This window comes from Nymphalis io, chromosome 20 (genome assembly GCF_905147045.1).
Source record: "Nymphalis io chromosome 20, ilAglIoxx1.1, whole genome shotgun sequence".
NCBI lineage: Eukaryota > Metazoa > Arthropoda > Insecta > Lepidoptera > Nymphalidae > Nymphalis > Nymphalis io.
In genome coordinates, this window is record NC_065907.1 from 598,080 (window position 1) to 621,711 (window position 23,632).

The window sequence follows — 23,632 nt, forward strand, 5'->3', positions numbered from 1 at the left end:
TAGCAATTGTGGCACCGCTCGTATCCTGTTTGGGATTTAGGAAACGACGCGTTTTGCTGATCAGTTACACATTCACTGTTACTGTGTGGTTTTCCCCACCACCTATTATATGGGTACCTTCAAGTCAAGAGTGAATAGGCATCTTCTAGGCAAGCGCGCTCCACCTTAGACTGTATCTTCACTTTCCATCAGGTGTGATAACAGTCAAGCGCTAGCCAACTCATTTTAAAAAATGCCAGCGAAATTAAATAGGAAGGGATCAGGTAATTTTAATCTTTATAATATATATATATGAGTTTAAAGGTAATTTTAAAATGTATTTGTCGTTCATCTCAAACTACAGCAGGTGGCAGTCCAGATGGAATTTCAAAAAAGGAAGTTTAGTTTACAGTTTTAATATATTTGATTGTCTTAAGATAGATTATTCTCGTCGAAAGAATGGGTGCATTTATAAGAAAAAATACTACTGACCATGATAGCGCCATTTTTAGAACCACGACATCTAGATTAATACTACATCATCCCTGTCACCATAAATACTTATTTGCTCTATTACCCTTTCTTTTACGTTTGCATGCGCAAGCGATTTGCATGTTTTTATGCAGATTAAAAGATAGATATTTGTGGAATACGATCATATTTTTGTACTAAAGAAAGCAAATTTATGAACAAATAATGAGTATAAAATAAAAAAGGGCTTTGTGCAAGCTCGTCTGGGTAGGTACCACCCACTCATCAGATATTCTACCGCAAAACAGCAATACTTGATATTGTTGTGTTCCGGTTTGAAGGGTGAGTGAGCCAGTGTAATTACAGGCACAAGGGACATAAAATCTTAGTTCCCAAGGTTGGTGGCGCATTGGATATGTAAGCGTTGGTTGACATTTCTTACAATGCTAATGTCTAAGAGCGTTGGTGACCACTTACCATCAGGTGGCCCATATGCTCGTCCGCCTTCCTATTCTATAAAAAAAAAAAAAATATTATGATTTCATTTTAATATTTATTTACATATTTGCTTTGACTATGGAAATAGTTCATAACAAATATTGAAAAAATATATTTTATTATCGTGATAAATATACAAATAGAATTTTCATCGTCGTTTCATTAAATTAAATAATGGCACGATTTCAGCAGCTGAAAAAATCTATTAATAACAATTTTAAATAATGATGTGCTTGGTGTTTTGCTTAACTTTAATCTAAGCTATAAAAATCACCACCGTACAAGTTTTATAAATATGTTTATATAAATTATATGAAGATTGTGCACTTCTGACTGTTTCATACAACTTGGTCGCCCGCGACTTGAAAGATTTAATCATTTCAGCGATGCTATTCTATAAGAACTAAATTACGGAAATATCGATGCGTGTATTCTTTTAACTTTATTGTTATCATGTAAACGTGAAGGCTAGATAAGACCGCAGATTCCGAAGTCCTGGGTTCAATAAAAAGTAATTGTTTTTTTTGTCGATAATTCTCAGTAGCCCGAAGTATGCAAGTTAAATCTATACACTCCCGCATCTCGGAAAACACGTAAAGCCGTTGGTCTTGTGCCTGAATTATTTTCGGCCATGTAAACAATGAGTTTCGAGTTTATTCTTACAGAATAGCCTGCTCTCAGACATCAAAAATAATCCAAAATTAAAATAAAACGTCCATTCAAACAGATTTTAAATTTGTGTTTTACATAGAACTGAATACAATATATAGCCTCCCAACATATAATTGTACATAAAAAACCTAATTTTAGTATTAAGCTTATTGTACCCAAAAGAAAGCTGAAAGAATTTTAACATATATACGTACGTTTTTTTAAATATTTTTTGTCATATAAGAGTTCGTGTAATCATATTTCTACATAAATTTAATTAAGTTTTAAGGCAAGTAGGCAATTCCTAATATATTATTGCTACAATAATGTATATAAATGAAAACATTTGTCTTTAATTTATTGACTTTTTTTAAACATAAAATCATTGCACAGATAAAAATAAATATATTTTTTTATAATAAAAACGCAACCCGATTACCTTGAGCGCAATAATATATAGAACCAAATATATATATATATTTTTTTTTTACAAAAACTATTTTTTTTTATATAAAAACAAATATATGTTCATAAAAATCGGTAAATATTTTAGTATATAAAATTATTATGTAAATATTCGCAGTTTTTTACGCTTTAAATTGAGAGTACAACCGTGACAAGCGTCAACTTCACGTTTATTTATTTATCAAAACCTTTAAGTTCTTATATCAATTCATATAATTATATTTCATTTGCTATAATATTAAACAACTATAATTAAAATTAAAAATCGACTTCAAAGTTCAATTATTGAGCCATAGCGACTACAAAAAGACTATTTATTACATAATAAGTCACACATACATAGCACTATATGTTACCAAGAATATATATATCTATATAAGAATATATTATCATTACGAAAGAACAAATTACAAATACATTCGTTTAATGAATTTGAGAAATCGGCACCGTTTGCAAATTCAGAAATTATCATTACGATATAAATTTATTTAATAAATATATTTGCATGCGTAAATATGTATATTTTTTATTTAAACACGCTGTAACGTCTAAATATAATCTAAATTCAATCCTACTACAATAATTATAAAGTTCAATTTCGCTAGTGATCCAATATACGTAGATTGCCCGACACTATCTTGTTCTCCAAGAGAGCTCCAGAGGGTATGTCGATACGGTCTCCGTGGTTCGCGATTATTATGACGGTACCCTGAAATTAAAAACAAAAATTAACGCAATGCTGAAAAAGCATTTTTTAATGGATGAAATTTATACAATGGTAATTTTTTATGTATGGCGGCTGCGTGCGCGTCTGGTAGGTACCCCCACTCATTACCGCCAAACAGCAATAGTTAGTATAGTTGTTTTCCAATTTAAAGTGAGCCAGTGTAAGCACAGGCACAAGGGACATAACATTTTTTGTTCCCAAGGTACGTGGCGTATCGGCGATGTAAGGGATGGTTAATATTTCTTACAGTACCAATGCCTATGCACAGTGGTACCTATTTACCATCAGCTCACCCATTTGCCAGCCTAGGTAGGCAGGCTGATCTATTACTACATATTTACTTTCATGTCAAATAAGTATGATGACCATGAATGGTGTCAGAGCTTCCTACCTTTAATGAGACTCCTCTGCCGAAGGTCACGTCACCGGACACAGTCAAATGGTCCAGCTCGATCAGATCCGGTATCGTCGCGAACCTGTTCAGGAACTCCTTGACCTTCGCAAAGTGGTTGTCCCCCAACTTGACGAGCGGCGTCGTCGGGAACATCCGCTGCGGGGACATGACCAGCGACCCGTGCGACAGGCTGTACAGGTTCGACATAACGAGCAGCAAGTCGGACGTCTTCTTTACGGGCAAGAACCTACTCCTCGGGACATTGACCCCGATCCCCCCCTCGAAGCACTTCATAGCCGCGCCGACCGCCGTCTCGAGCTGGATGACGTTGACTCCGTCCGCGAGACTCTTGTTATTGACGATAATTTCCATATTCAAGGAACCCCTCTCGACGACTCTCTGTATCGCGTCCAGCTTCGCCCAGAGATTGTTGGTGTTGAAGAACTTGAACTGGCTGACTGATTTGAAGTCGTCGACGTGTTCCTTTGGCACTTGCGCAATTTCTAGAAGCCGTAACTTCTGCTCGTATTGTATGAGGGTTCCACCCTTGACGTCAGCCCGCGTCTTGTCGGTCACTTCCATGACGAATTCTGATTGAGCTTTCTGTTCTGGGTTGAGGAGCAAGTCGAGGATGTTCATATCGACGGTGGCTCCCAAGTTGTCGATGTTGCTGATGAAGCAGTAGGTTCTGCCTTCCTGGATGAACTTCTGAAGAAGGCCTGAATTGTAGAAGGATTCGTAGAAGTCACCGTGACCGGGTGGGTACCATCTGAAAGATAGAATTCATTTCATATAACTTTCGTATTTTTTCAATGTATTGCGGTTAACTGGTGGTAGGGCTTTGTGCAAGCCCGTCTGGGTAGGGACCATCCACTCATCTAATATTATACCGCTAAACAACAGTACTTAGCATTGTCGCGTTCAGTTTTTAAGGGTGAGTGAGCCAGTGTAGCTACAAGCACGAGGGACATAACATCTTCGTTCCCATGGTTGGTGGCGCATTGGCGATGTTAGGAATAGTTAATATTTCTTACATCACCAACGTCTATGGGCGGTGGTATCCGCTTAACGTCAGGTGGCCTATTTGCCAGTCTATATATACTATACATATAATATATGTATATATGCCAGAGATAATAAATTTAAGTCGAAGTCGAGATGGCCCAGTGGTAAGAACACGTGAATCTTAACCGATGAACGTGGGTTCAAACCCGGGCGAGCACCTCTGAATTTTCATGTGCTTAATTTCTGTTTATAATTCATCTCGTGCTTTTCGGTGAAGGAAAACATCGTGAGGAAACCTGCATGTGTCTAATTTCATCGAAATTCTGCCACATGTGTATTCCACCAACCCGCATTGGAGCAGCGTGGTGGAATAAGCTCCAAACCTTCTCCTCAAATAGGGAGAGGAGGCCTTAGCCCAGCAGTGGGACATTTACAGGCTGTTACTATATACTATTAATAAATTTAAGCGAGTGTATGACGTCACTTATTAGAATAGCACCACCACACAACGTGATGTATGTCATGTAGATTGGTCGGTTGTCAGACGTCAAGTGTGAAATTATAAGACGGGTATTTTATTATCATATGACACATACATATCTAAAATAACATTATTAATAATACGTAATACATTTTTTTTTAATTCTTAATATTTGTATAGTTTTTGCATTGATTGCATTTACCGAATGCCGAATTAAATTCATTTTATACACACGTTTAATAGTACCAATAAAAATTATCAATTTTCAACTTTAGTGATCGTTTATAATCCGATTAAAGCGTATTAAGCAATCAAAAGTCAATTAATATAGAAATTGATCAACACGGAATTAACAATTGTACATTATATATAACTATATATTTGTTATTTTCAATATAAATATATGCTTTTTTTAGCATATGGGCCACCTGATGGTAAGTAGTCACCAACGCCCATAAATATTGACATTGTAAGAAATGTTAACCATCGCTTACATCACCGATGCGCCACCAAGCTTGGGAACTAAGATTTTATGTCCCTTGTGCCTGTAATAACACTGGCTCACTTACCCTTCCAACCGGAACACAACAACACCAAGTACTGATGTTTTGCGGTAGAACATCTGATGAGTAGGGGGTACCTACCCAGACGAGGTTGCACAAAATCCTATCACCAGTGCTGCTCCGCTTCTATTGGTCGTAGTGTGATATATAGCCTTCCTCGATAAATGAGCTATCCAACACTAAAATAATTTTACAATTCGAATCAGTAGTTTCTGAGATTATCGCGCTCAACCAAACAAATATATAGATACAAAGTCCCATAGAGAGGTTCCTTGAACATGGAATAAATTAAAATTAAAAACTTTTATAAAAGTTTGAAATCTACGGAATTGAAATTTGATTATTATTTTTTTACTTATAAAGAATAATAATAGGGCGGAATATAGCGTGATGTTAAACCCGTATATCACAATTAATGAGATAACACAGAAGATTTTTGTTAATACTGTCTGTTCAAACAAAAAAAAATTATCTTTATACATATAATGTTATATATGTATACAGATTTCATTGTCATGTATAAATAACGTAACTTGAGCCGTTCGTTCACTGATCAACAGACGGAGATCCGATTACAATTTATAATTACTATATATACATTTCATTAGTGGACTATCTATATAAAGAAATTCAACCGATTTTTTTTTATATTCTTCTGAAAGAATAGTAGTAAAGTTTCAATATTGATGATGGTCTAATTTCGCCAATCGAAAAAAAATTAACAGCCTTTAATGTCCCATGGTAGGCAAAAGGCCTCCCCTCCACATTAGAGGGCTCTCTTACTTTAATAACAGCCCAATAATGTCCCCATGTATTCTTAAGCGGTGAGGATTTTCTTCAACAACATATTTTCATGTTAGTCAAGTTTAGTACCACCAATTAAGTTTACTTGTTGGCTTTGCAACCACCCACTCATCATATATTCTTCAGCCAAGCAGCAGTACTTAGTATTTTTATGTTAAAGTGTGAGCCAATGTGAGATCGCGAACAGCGCTTGAATTTAGTATTTTATCATCTACATCAGTAAGGCAGATGAGGTTATCAACCTCCTTATAATAAGTCAAAATTCCTTTAGACTGATATATTTGTTTTACATACAAAATGCTACAATTAGAGTGCACCAATATCACGGTAGCATGCGCAAGCGATCCCGTGGCGCTCCTCGTTGAGACGGAAAGGGTACCGCTGGTTTTTTAGTGGGTATTCCGATGATCGGGGCGCACTGGGCACCTTAGACACCGGCGAGCCCCACATACCCCCCCACTGTTCCCGCGGAGGAAAAAAAAGGGTGCACCAATATAGGCAACAAGTAAAATAAATTTTCTAACTTACGCTTCGATGTTGGAATGGACATCAGGATTCAAGGCTATTGGTAACAGCGACTCCCTGTTGATGCGCGGGTGACAGGATTGGTTGAAGGTGTGGATTTCCAACTTCAGACCTTTGTACTTTCTGATCACCTTCTGAGTGTCCTCGTCCGTGTTGAACGAGTTCATCAACACCAAAGGGACGTTACATTTGTACGTTTTGTTAAGGTGCTGGAAAATATAAATGGATTTTTTATCTAGAATATTCCAGAGTCAAATACGAGAAACGGATGGTTGATAACAAAATTTGATAAAACACTGTCTATCTATTAATTATTTTTTATATATATATAAAAATAACTCTGTCCTGGTACAAGGTGCATTCAACAATTATTATTATTTTCGTCTTATATAATACTATCGCTGTACCCGAAAATAACATACATACATATATACATACATTAATCAGATTTACAGTAACAGCCTGTTAATGTCCCACTGCTGGGCTAAGGCCTCCTCTCCCTTTTTGAGGAGAAGGTTTTTAGAGCTTATTCCACCACGCTGCTCCAATGCGGGTTGGTAGAATACACATGTGACATAATTTCAATGAAATTAGACACATGCAGGTTTCCTCACGATGTTTTCCCTCACCGTATCGCACGAGATGAATTATAATCACAAATTAAGCACATGAAAATTCAGTGGTGCTTGCCCGGGTTTGAACCCACGATCATCGGTTAAAATTCACACGTTCTTACCACTGGGCCATCTCGGCTGTTCGGCTGTGCTGAGCATTAAGTATATTTAATTTAAAAAACTATAGTAACTATTAGAAAACGGAGAAGTTTTTATATTTAAGTAAGTTGTTGTGAACAAATTTTTGTTATTACATAAATACAATTAATTTAATAAATTAATTCAAACTTGCTCGAAACGAATTTAATTTTGATTATAAGCTTACCTCAATTTGCTGTACAGTTAAATCTAAGAAGGTCAATTCGTTCCGCACTTGAATAACTGATTTTGGTCCTTTGCAACCCATAGATGTGCCCAATCCACCGTTGAGTTTAACCACAACCAACTTGTCCAACATATGGTGGATATTGTCCGTGGTCGGCGTGTTCAGAGTTGAGTAGTCTATGACTGCACCCTCTGGAAGCCTCTCGATTTTTTCCCATGTCACGGATGGTCCCTCTAAAATATTAATAAGTCTTGTTGATATAATTACAAATTTCAAGTAAGTAATTCACATCATCAAGCATAATACTATCTTATTTTTTCAGGTTAAACCTTAACCTTTTTAATACATATTTAATAATTAAATATTATTACATTATATACATGGTATTAGAGTTTGACCACGATCAATTTTTTTTTCACTATTCTGCCCGACATTTCTACAAAGTAAAACATTGTGGGAAAACCTGTGTGTGTCTGATTGACTGCCTATATATAATAATTGATATAAGGCCGGGGTTTCCAAGGCTTTAAGTTTAAGCCCTAGGTCAATCGGACCAATGAAAAGTTATTGGCTTCTCTGCCTAGAAACATGGATTCTCTGTATCATCCCGGAGCCTATGAGTTGCAAGTGTGTACACTTCCATATCTTGGAAAGCATGTAAATCCGTTGTTCCTGAGCCTGAACTTTTTTCCGATCGTGTCATATTAAATCACAAATTATCGCCTAAATATAGTTAAAGCTGTAAATTTTAAAACTTACGTTCAGCTAAGAATCTGCTGAATAGATTCTTAAAGCCCTTGAACTCCTTCTCGACGAGCGTTTGCTTGTTCTCGGGCAAGCCTGCCAGCAGCCGCTCCAGTTCCACCTCGAGCCTGGCGAGAGCATCTCGCTTCGTTGCTTCCTTGAAATCCCGGGAACCCGAGGGTGTACGCTGATGGCTGCGAATCTGAAAATAATTATAATAAAATGTCCGTCCAACAAATTTCAGCCAAGGCGGCCTATAGGAAGATCTAACCCTATGCGCGGTACAAGTTTTAACTGGACATTTTTATATTATAGCGCACAAGTGATGAATACGAATATATGATAAATGTACGTCATTTTGACTATCGGCAGAGCTTTGTGCAATCCGGGTCGATACTACCAACTTATCACTCATTGTATATTCTGCGGCCAAACAGCAATACTTAGTATTTTAGTGTTTTGGTTTGAGTGACTCAATATAAATAGGCACAAGGGACATCATATCTTAGTTTCCAAGGTTGGTGGCGTATAGGCGATGTAATGAAAAGTTAATATTTCTTACAGGTCACACATTTCACAATCAGGTAGCTGCTTATTTACTCATCTGCCTACCAATTTGTATTAAATAAATACAAGATTATAAATTCGAATATAGGCAAAATTTATGAAATAGTAAAACCCGGATTATCTTGAGTTCAAGCACTTGAAGTATTATCTTAAATGTATAAGTTTAGACAGGTAATTTGTACAGTAAAGCCCCGGCCAGATTATCGGTATTTAGCAAGTCTTGCGTTGTCACGTCTGCCTACATCAAAAACTTCTAAATATTCACGAGGCCGTCTATAAAGAAACAAAGACAGAATCCACATTTAAGCATTTAACAACGAAGTGTGCGTAAAATGACTTTCCGTAGAATTTATTTTCTAAACCGGAACCAGAAACGATAAGGCAGCTTCATAATCATTTAGTTCAGTTTATCTTTTTCATAGTACATTATGTTAATTATCAATATATGTATATATAATTTTAAGTATTTTTTATGAAATAGGTACGTACAATGCCTATGCCACATACCTTGAGAACTAAAATATCTCTTGTGGCTGTAATTATACTGACACTTTCCCAACCTGAATACAACAATACTGAGTATTGCTGGTTGGCGGTAAAATATCTGATGAGTGGGTGGTACCCAACCAGGCGGGCTTGCACAGCCCTACCGCTTAGTAAATATTTTGTGTAATACAATGTGAACAAATTTTGTGGACAAATAATATATTGGAGAGCCCTATGCCTAGCAGTAGACGACAGAGGATGATGATGATGAAATAATATATTCTTTATTGGAGGTTACGGGCATCGCAACGCGGTTATAAGCGCAAACTCAAAAAGTACTTAACGGATTTTCATACGGTCTTCACCATTGGATGAAGTGATTTGTGAGAAGATTTTGATGTATAATTCATAAATATTTACTGGTGGTAGGACTTTGTGCAAGCTCGTCTGGGTATGTACCATCCATTCATCAGATATTCTACCGCAAAACAGCAGTACTTGGTATTGTTGTGTTCCGGTTTAAAGGGTAAGTGAGCCAGTGTAATTACAGGCACGAGGGATATAACATCTTAGTTCCCAAGGTTGGTGGCACATTGACGATCTAAGCGATTATTAACATTTCTTACAATGCCAATGTCTATGGACGTTGGTGACCACTTACCATCAGGTAGCCCATATGCTCCGCCTACCTATACGATATAAAAAAATGATTTATGTAAATAGACTGAAATTGAAAATTGTTAATGTCGGAAAAAATTATGACGAATGAAGTCGTTAAACAGTCGAAATAGAGTGGTTCAGGTAAAATATTACAGCGCGTGCGAAGCCGGGGCAGGTAGCTAGTGAAAATATAAAGAGAAATAGTTTGTATACCGTTGAAGAACATGTGAAGAAATCTCAAGTTTATATAAATGCGACGTTATTTTATGTTATTTTATCTTGATACAAATAAAAGAGCTTCGTTATTTACTATATAAAAATACATACCAAAGAAGAAAAATACCCTGAATCACTTGGCATTTTGTGAGCAAACACTAATTTATTTATTTAAATACTTTTTTTCATTAAATAATTATAAAAAGTTACTTAGTTGTCAGTTCTCTATAATTATTGTACGTGACGTGCCATGGCGGCGTTGCATTCCGTACTAAATAAGACCTGATAAGGAATTTTGTATAACCCGGCGTGTTATCAATAATAAATGACGTTGCTCGCATATTTACGAATCAGTTTACACTAAAATAAAGATTTTTTCACTAAAATAAAAATAGTTTTCGTTCACAGTTCAGGGAGAGGGGGCAGGTTTTAGGTAAAAAGAGGATTTATCCTTCCTGAGGGTTTAAGCTTGCTCTATACCAAATTTCATTAAAATCGTTTATGGTTTAGCCATGAAAGCGTAACAGACAGGGAGTTACTTTCCCATTCATAATACTAGACACGAAGAAGCCAGGCGTCACGTCACCATTACACACCAAATAATATACATTTAAATATTGTAATCGATTTGCAAAAAGTCTTTATTAAAGAATACTCATTTTAAAGGATTTACGAATATTCCAATTTACTTCTCCAATTAAGTGTAAAGCTTGTGCTAGGAGGTCACAACAGCCCAAGGGGTCAAGATCGAACAGCGATTTTAACGACGTTATTAACACTGGATATAATCATGGTTGGATGGATCATAAAACACAAATTAATAGGTATTTCGTGCTCCAGGTTTATATAATGTTCAGATGGACTTTCCAATATCTTTTGCATATCGATTTTGTTACTTAGAAGAAGCGAAGTCGGTATAAGGTGTATAAAAAAATTGGGTTGGTGGTGGACAAGTGAGGCAAAATTTCAGTGAAATTAGACACGTACAAGTTTCCTCAATATGGTTTCCTTCACCATCGGGCGCGAGATGAATAATGACAAAAATTAAGCACGTAACAAATGACGGGCCGGTTGGCGGGGTTGGTAGATACTTGCCTTTCACGCCGAAGGTTGTGGGTTTGATTCCCACCCAGGACAGACATGTGTGTGCATGAACATGTCTGTTTGTTCAAAGTCTGGGTGTAATTATCTATATAAGTATGTATTTACAAAAGAAAAGTAGTATATGTAGTATATCAGTTGTCTAGTTTCCATAGTACATGCTCGGCTTAATTTGGAATCAGATGGTCGTGTGTGAATATTGTCCTAGGATATTTATTTATTTATTATTAATGGTACTTGGGTATGAACCCGTGATCATCGATTAAAATTCAAATAATGTAACCACTGTTCAAATATTTAATAAATATGTATTATGTTTAAATATTTGTAAAGTCCGTTGCTTTTATTATGCAATGATATAGAAGCTAATAATTTACGTTATCTTTATTGATAGATAAATATTTTATCAACATTCATAATGCAACGACCGGACTAATGATTCATAAGTCTGCTGCCACACTTTCTATACTTTACAACGTCTGATTTGTAATTACGAAGCCTATCGGCAGAGTACGACAAAGCATGAAAATATATAGAAATAATTTTATATATTGACACTAGATTGATTAGATTTATAACATCTTAACCGACGATAGCGGGTTGAAATCCGGGCAGGCACTATTGTGTTTCATGTCCTTAATTTGTTTATATAATTTAATTCGGAGATAAAGGAACACACCGCGAGGGAACCTGCATGTGTCAGAATATACCGCCTCATTAGATTGCATTGTTTTATTTTGTTTGTTTTATTTAGTACTTACTAGACACATACCGGTTGTCGTTTTCGTTTGTATAAAAGGCTAAAAGTAATATATAATATATAATAATATAATAATATCCTGGGACATTTTTCACACACGGCCATCTGATCCCAAATTAAGCTTGTACAAAGCTTGTGCTATGGAAACCAGACAACTGATATACTACATATACTACTTTCTTTTGTAAATACATACTTATATAGATAATTACACCCAGACTCAGGACAAACAGACATGTTCATGCACACAAATGTCTGTCCTGGGTGGGAATCGAGCCCACAACCTTCGGCGTGAAAGGCAAGTGTTCTACCAACCACGCCAACCGGCTCGTCAAATGACATAAGCATCCGTTTCATCACATGATCAACAATTGACGTAATTAAATTAATGATTTCTACGAAAGCGAAATTCGAAATTGCTTCGACAATTAAAACGTGTTGTGATTTATCTCAACCCACCGAATAAAAATATTATTAAGATTTAAAAGAGAAAAAAAACATCTACTTTTATAGTGACAGTTACCCGCTTACATAATGTTATTAAGTAACAGCCTGTGAATGTCCCCCTGCTGGGCTAAAGCCTCCTCTCCTTTTTTGAGGAGAAGGTTTGGAGCTTATTCCACCACGCTGCTCCAATGCGGTTTGGTGGATTACACGTGGCAGAATTTCAGTGAAATTAGACACAAATGCAGGTTTCCTCATGATTATTTCCTTCACCGCCAAGGACGAAATGAATTATAAGCACAAATTAATCACATGAAAATTCATTGGTGCTTGCCCGGTTTGAACCCACGATCATCGATTAAGAATCACGTGTTCTAACCACTAGGCCATCACGGCTTTGTTAATTAATGCCTTTAAATAAATAATACGCGTATACAGGCCGGAATTTAAAGAACCAAAGCCTCTAGGCAAATTGACGTTTAAGAAACACCCCCCCTCCCATTCCGAAGCAGTTAGAATAAAATTATTATTAGCTGGGGCCCCTCTGCTGGCAGGACACTAATGCTGGTGCCTTGTGTACAGTAACAGCCTGTTAATGTCCCACTTCTGGGCTAAGGCCTCCTCTCCCTTTTGAGGAGAAGGTTTGTGGCTTATTCCAATGGTGCCTTGTGTGCCTAAACATAAAAACAGCATTGAAAATATTATACATAATTCATTTAAAAATAAACGACTGGAATTAAAATCCGAGCGCTTACGATCCGCTTCGTACATAGTTATATATAGAAGATAGATTAATAAGACTGAATCGTAACGCAGGAGATATGATATCCAATACACGTAATAATTATAAATGAAATGATTATTCGAAATAATCTTATCAAAACTCTCAGTTCCATAATTACGTACGTACGAACAAACGCACAGACAATAAATTAAGGCCAAGGCGAATTTCATTCGAGCAAATACGTTTATTTGCATCCATTTTATATTTTAACACAAATTGAGTTAATTATCGATTTAACTATTTATTTATTTAATCCTTCTTTTATCACGATTTGTTGAATGTACATTAAATCACTATATATTATAAGACAAAGTCTCCGCCGCGTCTGTCTGTCCGAATGAGATGAACTCAAAAACTTTCGGACTCTCATACGGTTTTCAACAATGAACGGAGTAATTCATGAGAAAGGTTTTTGTGTATAATACATTAAGGTTTTGTGTTAACTGGTGGTAGGGCTTTGTGCAAGCTCGTCTGGGTAGGTACCACCCACTCATCAGATATTCTACCGCAAAACAGCAATACTTGATATTGTTGTGTTCCCGTTTGAAGGGTGAGTGAGCCAGTGTAATTACAGGCACAAGGGACATAAAATCTTAGTTCCCAAGGTTGGTGGCGCATTGGATATGTAAGCGATGGTTGACATTTCTTACAATGCCAATGTCTAAGGGCGTTTGGTGACCACTTACCATCAGGTGACCCATATGCTCGTCCACCTTCCTATTCTATATAAAAAAAAAAAAAACTGAAATATGAGGATGATTATTGAAGACGTCGGAAAAAAACATGTCGACTGACTTCACTGAAGCGCCGCGTAAACCAATAGTTATATGTATTACGATATAAACCTTCTAGTGTGTATGCACTTATTCTAACCAAGCGAGCCGGGATGGGTTTTTTAAGCATTTGCTTCATAAATTGGTTACTCTGTAGCATCAATTAAATCAATCAAGTAAATAGCCATATGTCTTAAATTCTCCAACATATTATTAGACTATCGACTCTATAGCTATGTATTAAGGACTACAACCGTGAAGCTAATTCATTGATTATCCACAAGGTTCTTATCTGCATACTGCAACTGCGCAGTTGTCTATTCTCCAAACAATATTGAAGAAATTGTGTGTAAAAGATCAAAGTTTAATTAAGATAATTATTGAAACAATCATAAAACTTGAACAAGCATTCAACGCTGGCTGAATGGACGCAATAAAAAAAACTATTTGACAGTAGTAATTCTACAATTTAAATTAGGAACTTATAGAATATATGGAAACTGATTTTAGTGAATACTATAGGACGGTTCACAATTTTAATATTCACTGTTCCTTTATAAATAATGAAACATTGTTGCTAGTTTTCGAGATATTTTTGTCGAGTTACACCGTTCCGAAAGTCACAAGTATTTTTACTGTTTCAATTTATATTCACGTTCATTTAATAAATTAATCATACACAAAAAATGCTTAATGCTATTTTAAATGAAACAATATAAAAAAACAATAAGCCTTCATTGCCCGGTGGTTAGAAGACGTGAATCTTAACCGATGATACACTGTTCAAATCGGGCAAGCACCATTTGCTTAATTTATCTCATAATTGATCTCGTGCTCGGCGAAAACCTGCACGTGTATAATTTGACTGAAATTCTGCTACGTTTGTATCCAACGACCCGCATTGGCGCAGCGTGGTGGGATAAGTTCCAAACCCACTCATTCCTCAAACGGAGTGGAGACCTTAGTCTATTAGTGGGACATTTATAGTCTGTTATTTATATTTAAGTTTATAAATACTTATCATTACAAAATATTAATAAATTCAAATTTTAATAAATAAATATAAATATTTGTATGTCCTCTATGCGATCATAAGCTATTCATCTGATTTTGATGAAACTTTGCTAAGCTGTTCTGCGTACGCCTTCGATGGTTCTTGATCCGAAAAAAAAAAATTATTTGTTGTATGTCCTTTAATATAACATCCGTCAATATAGCGCTAAAAGTAACAGGTTCGATCTCCTTGGGGCCAGTGTCTTGGGGAGAGTGTCTTATATTGGGGATATATTATAATTTAATTTGTAGTGTATTTGGATAAATTGTCTGTGACACTTACTATAAATAAATACGCTATGCAGCCCTAACACTCCGTTGCACGTGTAATCTGCCTAGTAGTAAGATTGTTAATTTATAAATATCTTATCATTTCTAATGAGCTACATCCGATGGGACGGTTCGAGGAAAAGATAAATCATAGATTATCGTCTTAGGTTTTTTTTTTTTTGTAAACTAGTCTAGCATACTAAATTTTCTGATCAAGCGTAAACTGTCCATAATAATTTAAGAGGATATTATATTAAACATTAAAGAGCCGTAGTGGAAAAATAAACAGAAATATTAAAATAGCCGAGGACGCTGTGTAAACAGTGGTTACTTTACAATTATTATCATTATAATAATTTCAATATTACGAAATTACGAATAATACACAAACATATGATTATATTGTGTGAAATAAGCATGATGAGGCAGTATACAACAATACACGTTTTAAGTATGTAACAATTTAATTACTTTGGTATAAATGTACCTATGTTACATTGTCATTGAATGCATAGTATTATTTCGTTTTTATAAAAGTTAAATTATTTCGTGCATTCATGTTATGGATCGTAAAATATCTATTGTCTTTAAAATTCTTATAAATATTACAATCTTAAAAATAACTATTTATAAATACTTAATTTAAAATATGTACGATAACCTTACGAGTATCAATAATGGTGCCATTTATCTTTTTTTAATTATTGTAAACTAACGAACTAATCAACGACTCAATTAATGATAGCAGTTTTAATTTTTTTATTGTTAATTAAAATGTAAACTTAAATACCTTCGATAGTAAATCCATTGTCAAAAATATATAATCCGAAATAAAATAAAAACTTCACTTTGACACTTTGAACTGTCAAATTTCCGCGGGAAATTTCAGAGCGAGTTGATATTAGCGCTCCGCGGACGTCGTCGGACTAAATGATGAAATGATTGCTACGGTTATGTTATACACGAGCGACTTCTATTCATTTGATATCATTGACATTTATCGTATATGTTTGTTCATTGTTATCTTAACCGCTGAGGGATATGACATTTGCATTTATGGTCTACTAGTTGCTCCCGGTTTGCACGACAATAAAGTTGTTCATAGCTTTTTTTTTTTTTAAATTGGTAGGCCGACGGGCGGATCGACTACCTGATCGTAACATCACCACAGCCCATAGACATTGGCGCTGTAAGAAATATTAACCGTTCCCCACCAATGCACTACCAACCTTAAGAACTTAGATGTCATGTCCCTTGTGCCTGTAGTTACACTGGCTGGCTCAACCTTCAAGCCGAAATGCAAAACACTAAGTATTCCTTGTTAGCGAGGGAATATCTGATGAATGGGTGGTACATACCCAGACGGGCTCACACAAAGCCCCACAACAAGTAAAAAATTAAATTATCATCTATAATAATAATTATTATTTTTAATATTATTATTATTATTTTTTATTATATTAATTATGAGTCATTTGCCATACCGGCGCATATAAAAAAAAAAAACTATATACAGACACATTTTCTTATTATAATGCGCCGAAAACGATTAGATTCTTGTTACGTGTATTGCTGTGACGTTATAAAATATACCTACCATTTAAACATACAAATAAGTTTAGCTACTTATACTTATCAATTCGGATAATACAGATTATAAATTTTAATTAAATCACAAAAAAGAAACAACGGTACTATCAGATAAAATTTTAATAGGATTTAAACGCTTACTAGCTAAACCATGCCGCAACTTTGAACTCTAAAATATAAGAATTATTAATAGACCTCAACCTACCTGTGGGTTACCCTTTTTTTTTTAATTTCCTTATAGGCTACTATACTGCACGAGACTAAACCAATATATAATTGCTTTTGGTCCAAATACAATTAGCAATTACTTGCATACAGCGCCATCTATAGTACTCCATTGCTACGAACCGTGACCCATTGTGTTAACACCGACTATGACCTCAAACGGTCATATCGTTTAATAGTTACACGATCACTAACAGACGCATCACTAATAAATATATATATATATATATATATATATATATATATATATATATATATATATATATATATAAAAAGATAATAACCTTCTAAAACTATATGCACACATACATATAATTTCTTCTGTGTGTATAATATTAATTATTTATATATGTTTCAATTATGTACTTAAGAATATGTAAAATAAGAAAACTGTGCTTCAGTGTGTAAATTCATCTAAGACATTAAAGCTGCCCTAAAATTTGAGCAATATAGGTTTGTAATCATATTGACAAAGGTACAGTCAATATAAAAAAATAATAAATCATATACGAGTACACTACACTCAAATTTAATCTACGATTTAAAAAAAAATACAAGAATAAGACAAATACACTTAAACTCAACATATATATATATATATACTCAAACACATATAATTATACAAACGTATATTGCCAACTAGTTATTGCCCGCAGGATTGATCGCGTGTTAGGTTAGCGAGGGGAAAATTTATTAGGAAAAATATTGCCTATGTCCTTGGTTTTCACGTATCAATTTCATCAAAATCAATTTAGTGGTTTAGCCGCGAAAGCGTTACAGAAAGACAGGGTTACTTTCTCATTTATAATATCAGAATAAATAAAGAGTAATATATTTATATAACTATGTTCTTGTTCATGATAAATTGCGTTTTATTTTTTAACTTGAAAATATGAACACTTGGTTTTATCGTTGAGAACCAAACTCAAGAGTATTATATTGATAATGATGATGTCCGACTAGACAAGCCGACTGCCACCCCGGTCTAGTTGAATAAGAATATATTGATTTAATTTGATATCAAGAACAAAAGATCGCGTGGAGTGGTACGTATAAGTACCTTATATATGTGTTATAGTTTATCAGACGGAGTTGTATAAATAGATTTATTAGTCAATTAAATAAGTTAAGAACCTCTTAATTAATAAACCAATGATAATATAGTACTTAGCTATTACTTATATTTACTACATAATAAACTCATAGAGTTTTTCTGTCTAAGAATCTCAGTAGCAGACGGAGTCTGGAAGTTGAAAGCGTGTACACTCCCTTTCCTCGAAAAGCACGTAAAGCCGTTGGTTGCGCCTGAACAATTTCCAGTAGTGTCGAATTGTCGTCCCATAGGATTATGACATTGAGTGACAGTAATACTATTCTGAGACAAACTCGAAATCACTGCCGAAAACGGGCTTGAAATGTCAGAGTGACATGCGACATTGACCATAATAACTATAACATTTCAAGAATACTCGCGTCAAAATAGTATATCACCATAAATCAGTTGTCAACATTTCACGGATGAATAATGAATTTCTTACAGTATAGGACTGCAGAGCTGCAACTAAGAATTTCTCGGCAGAATCCTATGACATATACAAGCCTAACGTAGGATTCGAACTTTGAGCTTTAGGACTTGCGGTCTGCTCAAGGTCGGTCAAGAGGAAGTTGGAAGTAACGTAGAATGAGAAAAAAAGGTAAAAATACCACAAGACGAAGTAGTTTGTATGACGACTATTCACTTAGTTTAAACACCATTTGCAACGGTGACTAAACAGTTTTGATTTTTGGGACAGAATTGTTATTTTCCTATATCATTGTTATCAACATTATTATATATTTTCAATCATTGATAAATGATCTCTGCTTACGTATATTTCATTGTTTTCTTAAGGAAATGAATTAGTTACACAGTTTTAAGCCAATATGGGTGAAATTTCTTCTTCTAATGTACACAGAGCCATTTAACTGTACAGCTTGCTAGTGTCGTTACGTGTTGTTTTGTTTCAGGTAGTAAAGTAACTTTTTTTTTTGTATTTTGCATTTATTTCGATGTTTTTAATATTGTATTGACAAATAAGGATTATTCTATTCTATTCTAGAATAAATTAAAATAGGCAATGCTATCACAAATTAAGTAACAATTATTATCATAAAGAAACGAGGTCACGACTTCGTCGTTTTGGACATTGGAAGTGAAGATAAAGAGTTCATTGACAGAACATTGACGACCATCACATGACGACCAATTTGCAAAACTAACTCACAGAAGTTCAGAGTCAGGAGAGCCAATCGTGAATCTTAAACGATAATTGCGGGTTCAAACCAGGCTAGCACCACTGTTTGCATGTGCTCAATTTGTGTTTATAATTCATCTCAGAGGTGAAAGAAAACATCGCGAAGAAACCTGCATGTGTCTTATTCAACCAAAATTGCCACATGTATACCCACCAACCCGAATTGAAGCAGCATGGTAGATTAAGATCCAAATCTTCTCCTTACTTTTAAAGGTTACTGAGTTTTGACTTTGGCTTTTGGCATATTATATGCGCTCTCAGGAAAGCGGACGAGCATATGGGCCACCTGATGGTAAGTGGTCACCAACGCCCTTAGAAATTGGCATTGTAAGAAATGTTAACCATCGCTTACATCACCAATGCGCCACTAACCTTGGGAACTAAGATGTTATGTCCCTTGTGCCTGTAAGTCACTACAAACAGTTCTTGATTAATATTTTTATTTATAATACAACACTATTCCACTTAACAACGTATATACACTTTAATTTGACTTCTAAAGTTCCGATATCAACTTCGTCGACATTCGTAACATCATTTGTTGGTCATATTTGAAGTCAAAGTTATTTATTTGTTTTACTCCTACAATTGGAACAGGATCATTTATGTGATTAGTAATGGGAATCGTTTGAACAGTATATAAGTACTGCAATGTGCAATGAAGTTGATAATATACAACCTTCTCCATGAAAAAAACATTATAGTGCCAACAATCATTGTAAACAACCAGTGTCTAAGCATACCAACACCATATTTATATAAAGTTAAACCAACTAAAACAGTCTAATTATAAATTTACTAGACCAAAAAACATTCAGTAATTATTTATGGCAATTTCACAACCGTATCGTCACAAGATGTATATACAGCGTCACTTATAAATATTACTTAGCGGCTGTTCAGTTATGTTGATTTCTCTTTCTGGCCAAAACTAAGGTTCAAAATGAAAAGATTCTTTCTTGTTTATCGTATTTTTTCAACCATACTCCGCAATTCAATGTACAAATTCAGGCGCGAATTTATCAGAACGTCTTAATATATTTTTTATGGTTGATAAGCGGACGTGCAAATGGGCCACCTGTAATTGTTATGTATCTTGCCTTGCTTAAATTTTAAAACAGTTACTGATTGACCTATTTCTACATTAAGTACCACATGACATTCTATATAATGGAGTCTACCGACAAAAAACCGGCCCGTTGGTAAATCACTAGCGACCCCGTGGTTAGATCCTGTGGTTGGCACAATGGCGAAGAATGGCGTGATTAATATCTATATTACCCATGTTTATAGGTGAAGGTGAACGCTTACGTGACCACAGATGCAACTCTGCGAAAACGTTGAACCATTGTATTTAAGATATATTTGCTGTCCATAGAAACGTAGGTGCTTTCCACCATTATTAAATATTTTCATTCGAAGCCATAGATAGATAGAATGCCTGTGTTCGTACGATTTGAATTATGATATTTTTTTTCTGGATTTACGTAAAAACTACTAATCAGATTTTTATAGAACTTTTTTGTTATGATAGTCACGGCACAGAAATAGACTGCCTGAGACTTCCAAACTGCCACTTCCAAGCTAAACAGAAAATAATATTTTGTTTAGTTCGACTACTTTTATGTATTTATTAGGAAAACAATGCTGTCCTGTTCTTTTAAATGTCAAGTCATTGATGATAGAAAGAGAGCAATGAGTTTTAACTAAACACCTATATACAATGTAAAAATAAATAAGGCGGTAAGTATTTAGCTATCCTTACTAATATTATAAATGCAGAAGTTAGTTTGTTTGTTTTTCACTCTTTTACATCTTAACTACTCAACCTGTCATCATGAAGTTTTGCATACACATTTTTAGGACGTAGAAAAGGACATGAGACCTCCCCACAGTTCAAAATAAAACTGATACATTATATTGGAGATTAGCAATTTGACAATACTTATTTTCGGCATTAACATGATATAACTGTCTACATCAATAAATATTCAAACCAGGTATTGAGCAAAAGTTTAAAAACAACCTATTTCATATCTTAATCTATGTATCTAATAGCAATTTTTCAATAAATTACAATACATCCATAAATCAGGACGTTTTCACATCAGTTGTTCAAACAGTCCTTTTATACTTGATTGGAAGAAAAGTTATACCGATAAAACCTTAATACTGTGTCACTGGGTTGGGGTCATTTATTGCAATAGTTTTTGGATTGTCTATGTTTTAGGAAAAATTTTTTGTACACACAAAACATTAAACAATAGGACGGACATATAATATCATAAGTCTAAAAATTTATGACTAATACCTATTTCATGCAAACAATCATGACTAAGCAAAACTAAAAATGAGCAAAAACTAAATGATATAAATATTGCAACTCATCTTAAATTAAAAAAAAAAAAAAAATTATATATTACTTATTTCGAGTTGCTAATGATTTTCAAATTATTCATAATCAACAGTATCAGTAATAAATTGCAAAAAATTTGACGAGCCGGTTGGTGTGGTTGCTTGCTTTTCACACCAAAGGTTGTGGGTTTGATTCCCACCCAGGACAGATATTTGTGTGCATGAACATGTCTGTTTGTCCTGAGTCTGGGTGTAATTATCTATATAAGGATGTATTTACAAAAGAAAATCTATGTAGTATATCAGTTGTCGGGTTTCCATAGTACAAGCTCTGTACAAGCTTAATTTAGGATCAGATGGCCGTGTGTTGAAAATGTCCCAGGATATTATTATTATAATCTCTCATTATATCATTGTTTGATTGGAAATTGGAATACTTGGACTTTGGGGTAATGGTGCCAAAACCCTTACAAAACATACAAAAATCTGTCTTATACCTATACTGGTGACAGAAGGGCTGGTATGTATTTCACCCAGCAGTTCAGAATTGGCATTCAATAGGAAAATGCTGATAGAATTCCATAACATTCCACATGGTCATCATTTGTACTGTAACTTTTTTTATTTTTTCATTTATATATATTAATTTTAACAAAATAAATTTAGCTTAAATCGAAAATTCTTGAGTTACAACATACTATAAAATAATCGTTAAATTGTACAATTTAGGAATAGGACATGTGAGAGTGGGATAAGGGCCATCACCATCTTATAATATTTTTTTTAACAGTTCATGCTTTAATATAATTTACTACAAATGACATAGATAAATTGGATGCATGCTTATGATTTGATGTCAGAATAGTTTATAACATATGATACTTATAATTAAACAAAAAAAAAAAAAACAATTTAACCTATGCCTGTTAATTACAAAACAAAATTTTGAATAACTTCTAATCAGTCTTACCGCAGGTTTCAGCCTGTTGTCATCAGCCTGTAATTTTATCAATTCTTTTGTCTATTATCATTATAGAATTAAAAATACTATGTATAAATGTATTGGGAATAGTAATTTTGTTTAGAAAAAATTAAAATCAGTTCTATATGGTTTAAGTAATTTATGTAGCATATTATGAATCTAAGATATTATTTCTTGATTATTTAATAAAGTACTACTATACTAATTCATAGTATTTATACGTGGGTAATTTTTAAATAATCGCCATTGTCCAAATAAAAATTTTGATTTAGTTAAAAATCTAACTATATTAATTTATTTTCAATAGATGTCAGTATCATACTTCTTGGGATAAAATGCAGACTTGAACTTTTGGATGACCTCTACAATAGACAAGGTCAAGAAAATAAATAATAGAAGGAACTACGTTATCACTGAATATAGATGATAACTTTTGTTTAAGTTCACAAGTTTTGTATGAATTATTATTATTACCTTTGGCCTTGTTTCCACGCTATCGCCCATCGCGTAAACACTTATAAAACCGTGTATCAAAATGTAATCTGATTGAAACAAAATGTATTATTACAAACACCGTATTTATATAATTTTGACAGATCTCACAACACATGAACACAAGTTCGCTTGCTTGCCAATGTCAATCAGAAATGTCAAATGTAACTTTTGTTTCAATTTACGCCTGCAAAGAACTGCATCGGCCTCAAAGGTGTGAACGAAAGGCAGGGTCTATTTACGTTTATTATTAAGATGGTTATGTTTTTATGTAGCCCAGAAGTACCACGACCAACTATTAATTACCAATTATTATACGGTCAAACAGCAACTT

The 23,632-nt window shown here is 34.4% G+C and overlaps 1 protein-coding gene across 4 annotated transcripts; it reads right to left on the reverse strand.

Annotated features, from left to right (window-relative positions):
• Nucleotides 1-983: 983 nt before the first annotated feature.
• LOC126776271 (UTP--glucose-1-phosphate uridylyltransferase) lies at nt 984-23,427 on the reverse strand. 4 transcript variants are annotated; one of them, XM_050498598.1, is made up of 7 exons: nt 23,281-23,427; nt 22,795-22,821; nt 8,262-8,448; nt 7,503-7,735; nt 6,567-6,772; nt 3,183-3,954; nt 984-2,773 (listed from the first exon to the last, which is right to left on the reverse strand). In XM_050498598.1, exons 1-7 carry the CDS (start codon nt 23,308-23,310, stop codon nt 2,666-2,668), a joined length of 1,563 nt encoding a protein of 520 aa, XP_050354555.1. In that variant the 5' UTR covers nt 23,311-23,427; the 3' UTR covers nt 984-2,665. The 4 variants fall into 4 exon arrangements, with proteins under 4 accessions (XP_050354555.1, XP_050354558.1, XP_050354559.1 ...); XM_050498601.1 differs by lacking the exon at nt 22,795-22,821 and having other exon boundaries at nt 23,281-23,418; XM_050498602.1 differs by lacking the exons at nt 22,795-22,821; nt 23,281-23,427 and adding an exon at nt 16,151-16,315.
• Between the last annotated feature and the right edge of the window lie 205 nt (nt 23,428-23,632).